Source organism: Lithobates pipiens, unplaced genomic scaffold (genome assembly GCF_037356315.1).
Source record: "Lithobates pipiens isolate NorthernLeopardFrog02 unplaced genomic scaffold, aLitPip1_a1.2 Scaffold_3, whole genome shotgun sequence".
NCBI lineage: Eukaryota > Metazoa > Chordata > Amphibia > Anura > Ranidae > Lithobates > Lithobates pipiens.
In genome coordinates this window covers 178,045,075-178,051,074 of record NW_027507790.1, presented here as the reverse complement: position 1 = coordinate 178,051,074, position 6,000 = coordinate 178,045,075, and the positions used below count along the sequence as shown (strand labels likewise).

Sequence of the window (6,000 nt, the reverse complement as noted above, 5' to 3'; positions counted from 1 at the left end):
TTAAGGGGGTGTGGCAGAGGGCGTGCCCTATGCCTACATACATTTTTTAGTAGATATCTCTCATTCCCATCTCTTCCCATCTGAAAATGTTGGGAGGTATGCGTGCTGGCAGCTAAAAAATCAGACTATAACTCTTCAGGTGTAAAAGTCCCATTCCGGGCACCATGCCAGTCTTCAACATGGCCGCCAGCATTCCTTTTCACTAGAGGGAGCGCCGACGTGCCCACGTGTGGGCGGCGCCCCTTGAGGCACACCTTACTATAATTCAACTTGACAGAGGGTGGGCCAGAGGGGATGGGCGTGGTTCTGTCCAAAGATGACAGCCTGGCTTCCACGCCTTCAGTCAGGACTGTGACGTCGATGAAGGAAGATGGCGGCTGTTTGAGTTGGACAGTTGGTCGCTGCGATCCGCCGTCTGTTTATTTACATCCGGGTCTCTCATCACGAGTGGGGTGGGCTCCGATCAGTGGCCAGCAGCAGCAGCCCGGACTCTCGGGGAAGGCAGCGCGTCACGTCGTGTCTGGAGGCGTCCGGCGGAGTCTCGGGCTCCCGCTCATGTCGGATAACCAGAGCTGGAACTCCTCGGGCTCAGAGGAAGACCTGGAGACCGAGTCCGGGCCGCCCGTGGAGCTCTGCGGAGTCCTCTCCAAGGTGAGAGCGGGGGGTCATGTGATTTCTGGGGGGGCGGAGTGACCGGCCACTTTTCTTCAGGTGGGCAACTGGTGACATCCCGGGTGTGTCATCGGGGGGCTTCCTCTACTACACCTCCTCATCACTTCTATGGAGAGTACGGCTGGCCATACAACCTGAGTCCATTCATATCACACCATTCCCCTATAGAGCTTAGGGTGGGGATTGGTCAATCTGATTGTATAGTGTATGGTCGGTCTGGGTTCAGGTCAGGAATGTATGTGGTCCCAACCTGTGCAGAAATGCGTTGCTCTTTAGCAATTGCACCATTTATCCTTAATGGCACCCCTATGCATTGGCACCCGTGTGTGTTTTTTGCATTATTGCTGTATCAAGTGGGTCCATGCCCCATTTTTCTTCGGGGATTTCTTTCCTGTGTTTCTCATGGTTACAACAGCCCATTTAAAGCGCCTTCTGTAAGGCCCCTTCACACCGAGGAGCTTTTCAGGAGCTTTCCATTAATTTCAATGGGGAAGGGTTTTTTTTTTTACTTTATTTTTTTCACCTCCCTGCCAGCGCATTGCTCCAGTGTGAAAGTATTAGTTGATTTTAATTGAAATCGTTTTTCGGGAGCTTTTCAGGTGCCTCAGTGTGAAAGGGGTCTCAATGTGTATAGCAGGACCCTCTGACTCCTATTAAAGTGTGTTGTCTGACCTCATGCTGTAAAGCGCTGCGTAAACTGTTGGGGGGGGGGGGATATATATATATATATATATATATATATATATATATATATATATATATATATAATCTCTCTCTCTCTCCCCCCCCCCCCCCCCCCCAATTTAGTAGCTTCATCTGTTTGCTTGGTAACACAAACTGCTAATCAGACAATCACATGGCAGCACCTCAATGCCTTTAGACATCTAAATGCGGTGAAGACGACTTGCTAAAGTTTAAATTGAGCATCAGAATGAGGAAGAAAGGGCATTTAAGTGACTTTGAATGTGGCATAGTTGTTGGTGCTGGATGGGCTGGTTTGAGTATTTCAAAAAACTGATGTGCTGGGATTTTCATGCACAACCATCGCTAAGGTTTACAGAGAATGGTCCGAAAAAGAGAAAATATCCAGTGAGCGACAGGTGTGTGGAGGAAAATGCCATGTTTGTCAGAGGAGAATGGACAGACTGGTTCCAGATGATAGGCAACAGGACCTCAAATAACCACTCATTACAACCAAGGTATGCAGAATATCATCTCTGAACACGCAGAACACATTAAAACTAGAGCCTGGGTTCACGCTGCTGCGATCTCAGATCGCATGTGATTCGCAGGTGCCGATCAAATGCAATGTCTGAGCAGTGACAGTTCAGCTATACAGCTGTATGGCTGAACTTGCATTGGATTCGCACAGAAAATAGTGCAGGTACTTAGTTTTCCCCGCACTAGAATTGGATCACATGGGTGTAATCACCTATGCAATCAGATTCCTGTGCGAGTCCACAGTTCGCACTGCCATCTGTGAACTAAAGTGGGTGGTGTCATTGACTTTGTTAATGACACCCACAGTGGTTCGCACAAGGCAGTGTGAACTGCCTGCGGGAGAGGAACGATGTGGGAACCAGCACTGGAATCATGCTGGTTCCCGCATAGCACTACTGTGAACCCAGAGTAAAGCAGATGGGCTACAGCAGCAGACGACCACACCAGGTGCTACTCCTGTCAGCTAAGAAACTGAGGCTACAGTTTGCACAGGCTCACCAATATTAGATTGGAAATACGGTGCTCAGTCTGTTTCAATTTCAGCTGTGACATTCAAATGGGGTCAGAATTTGGTGTAAACATGAAAGCATGAATCCATCCTGTCTTGGATCAATGGTTCAGGCCGGTGGTGTAATGATGTGGGGGATATTTTTGGGCCCCTTCGTACCAATTGAGCATTGTTTAAACACCAAGACCTACCTGAGTATTATTTGACCATGTCCATCCCTTTTATGACTGCAGTGTACACATTTTCTGACGGCTCCTTCCAGCAGGATAATGCACCATGTCACAAAGATCAAATCTCACCACTGGTTTCATGAACACAACAGTGAGGTCACTGCACTCCAATGGCCTCCACAGCCACCAGATCTCAATCCAATAGAGAATCTTTGCGATGATGTGGTATGGGAGATTCGCATCATGGATCTGCAGCTGACAAATCTGCAGCAACTTTGTGATGCCATCATGTCACTATGGACCAAAATCTGAGGAATGTTTCCAACACCTTGTAGAATCTATTCCACGAAGAATAAAGGCTGTTCTGAAGGCAAAAGGGAGTCCAACCCAGTACTAGCCAAGTGTAACTAATAAAGTGGGTGCATATGTGGGCCTATCCTAAGGGCCGTTTAACCCCACAACAGTCCTGGAAAGGTGTGTTCCTTGTGTTTTTTCTCTCAGTCCAGGTGTATGCACTGCCCTTGTGATCTGCAAGTGGGTACCAGTGTGTAGTTTTTGACAACCCAAATGTAGATCACAAATGCAGTTTGTTTGCGGGCACCAAATCGCATGCGTTTTTCAGTCCGGTGTGTTTTTTGCAGCCCATTCAATGAAATGGACTCCCAGAATGCAGCGCACAGGAATGTGATCCTGGTGCAAATCAGCCGTAAGATGTACAGTCTCGGCATACAACCAACTTTATTTACCAGAACGATGTATGAGGACCTACCTAAACTATCCAGGTAGGCCTTAACACTGCATAGTTGTTGGTAGCTGTGAAGGAGTTTGTGCATTCAGATTGGGAGTGTGTGTGTGCAGAGTTTCACCCACTTTTACAACTTGCTCTTAAAGGAAAGGCCACCCCTCATTTTTGGATAACAATTTTTTTTAACCTTTTTTTTTTAAATGAAGTACATAATGTACTTCCATCCTAGCTTGCCGTGGCCCCAGGGTACACACGTGCAGTAGGAAACGTGACTTGCGCATGTGCAGTAGGAAACGTGAAGGCTCCACTGCCGGTTTCCCTTAGTTAGAATGGTGGCGTCTGCACCCAATCCGATGGACAGAACGGCCTCGGGAGGCCAACATCGCGGGCTCCCTGGACAGGTAAGTGTCCCTATTAAGTCAGCTACAGTGTGTGTAGCTGTTGACTTTTGGAACCAGCGGCTGGAACAATGCTTTAAAAGGTTAGTTAAACTTTAATCAAAAAATTGCTTATGCAGATAAGGGGTGTCTGTAGATAAACAGACTGCAGCTTTGCTCATGGGTGACTAATGCCCTTACTATAGGTGTAGACCACGGGTGTCAAACTCCAATTTATTGCAGGCCACATCAGCAGTATGCTTTTTCTCAAAGGGCTGGTTGTGTCTAGAAGACTATGTAAATCCACCTACTGCTATGCGGGGGGGGGGGGGGGGGGCTGGGTACGGGGTTCAGAGTTTGGGGGAGCAGCTTCTGTGTTTAAAAGGGACTGTAGAGTGGTGGGTGGGATCTGGAGGTGGCAGTATGGAGTTCTGTCACAAACCGGCTCCAAAACTGGGTGGGAGGGCCACATGACCAGGCCTGGTGAGCCGCATTCAGCCTGCAGGCCTTGTTTGACCCATGTAATGTAGACCATTTACATACCTCATGAAGCTTGACTGAAAAACTCCTAGGATGTTGCTAAGAGAAGCCCCCAGCTGTTTCTTTTTATCTTGACTATCTCAGGAGTGAGCGCTCCGATTCAAACCCTCTCTCATGCTCTCTCTCCCCTGATGCATTGCCTCTGATATCGGGTTGGAGAGCTTACTTCTGTGAAGGTGAACAGTAACGGCTAGGCCTCTCAGCAACGTCCTGGAAGTTTTCTAGTCTGGATTCATAAGGGGTATGTAAATGGTCTACACCTGTACAAAAGGGCATTATTCAACTTTATTTAGAGCTGCAGGTGTTTTTTTTTTTTTTTTTTTTTTTTTTTTTCCCTTCTACCGACTTCTTATATCTATGTATGCAGAAACTATTTAATGCTTCAGTTCACCTTTTTACAAAAAATAGGTGAGCCAACTCCCTATAACCTGGCCACTCTTCGAAATCTCACCACACATGGTGGCCATGCTGTGGATGTAGCGGTTTGTACACAATACCTGACTCATGATGCTTGTATTGCACAGCATGATGGTGCTGACCATTGAAGTGCTGCTTTCTTCTTGGGGGAAGAAGCTGTCTTGGATGCACTTTTTTGGTCATTGTGATCATGCTAACCAATGAACATTTGCCATTGTAAGCATAATGATTGTTACTCTGGGATTGTGTATGGTGCCCCGTACACTGGTGACAAGGGGTATCATGATCATTGGGTTGGGAGTGGGGCCAGGAAATTTTGTAGTTCACCTTTTTTGTGAAATTATTTTAAAGGGTCAGTTTGTTTCCAGAAGTGGGTCTGCATGCATTATACTGCACTGGCAGTCCTGTGCTTATTTTGTAGATGTGCAAGGTGGCTTTTGGGTCTTTTAGTGGTGGTGGGGAAAAAAAATCTCAAAGGCTCCCGACAAGCTGTTGTAGACAAAATTATTTATAACAATACTAAAACTTGGAAAATCAAAAAAACACATCAGAAACGCAACAGTTGAATTTCTGTTGGGCCTTTTGATTCGCAGGTTCACGTTTCACAGATGCATGCTGGGATTTGGCCAACCGTAAAAGGCAGCAAAAAAGCATGTTTTTACAAAAAAAAGCATACCATCATTTTAAATGCATCAGTGTGGAAGGGTGCTAATAAAATAGAACCACCAACAACGCCATTGCATACATTTGATGTGTTGTACCAGCTGCATCACGTTAAGTGATGTGCAACCGCTGCCGTGATGGTTTGCACCAAAAAAATCAAGAGCTTTTATCAACTCTAAGGCCCCTTTTCACACGGAGGATCCGTTCAGGTCCGCTTGTCAGTTTTTCAGGCGGACCTGAACGGATGCTCCATAGAGGTCTATGGAGCATCGGATGTCAGCGGTGACAAGTCCGCTCACATCCGACCCGATCCGAAAAAGTGTGATGGAGGAAAAGGCTTTTTCCATTGTATGACGACAGACACTGAAGTCCGTCGTCACCTGATCTCCAATAGGGGAGAGCGGCGCTGTGACAGGTCCATCTCTGTGCAGTGTGCAGAGACGTCTGTCATCTTCCTGCTCAGCGGAGATCGCTCCGGTGATCCCCGCTGAGTAAGCGGATATCCACGGGGCGGATCAGCACTGATCCGCCCCGTGTGAAAGGACCCCAAGTTGAAATTGTTGTTTAAAAAAAATAAAAAATACACCACCAGAGTGGTGACAGTATGAATGAATTGTCATGCAACATTTTTTCATGTATAATCCTAATTCAGTGTGCATATAGAAATTGGTGCCAATCTTTTTTGAA

General features: G+C 46.8%; 1 protein-coding gene across 2 annotated transcripts in view; it reads left to right on the top strand.

Moving 5' to 3' along the window:
* Positions 1–326: 326 nt before the first annotated feature.
* CERT1 (ceramide transporter 1) overlaps positions 327–6,000 on the top strand; it is a 164,189-nt gene continuing 158,515 nt past the window's right edge. The window contains exon 1 of one of the 2 annotated variants that reach the window (XM_077462546.1): positions 327–651. In XM_077462546.1, coding sequence (XP_077318672.1) covers positions 361–651 — 291 coding nt within the window. In that variant the 5' untranslated portion in view covers positions 327–360. The remainder of the gene's footprint in view (positions 652–6,000) is intronic. The other variant, XM_077462547.1, reaches the window with a different exon arrangement.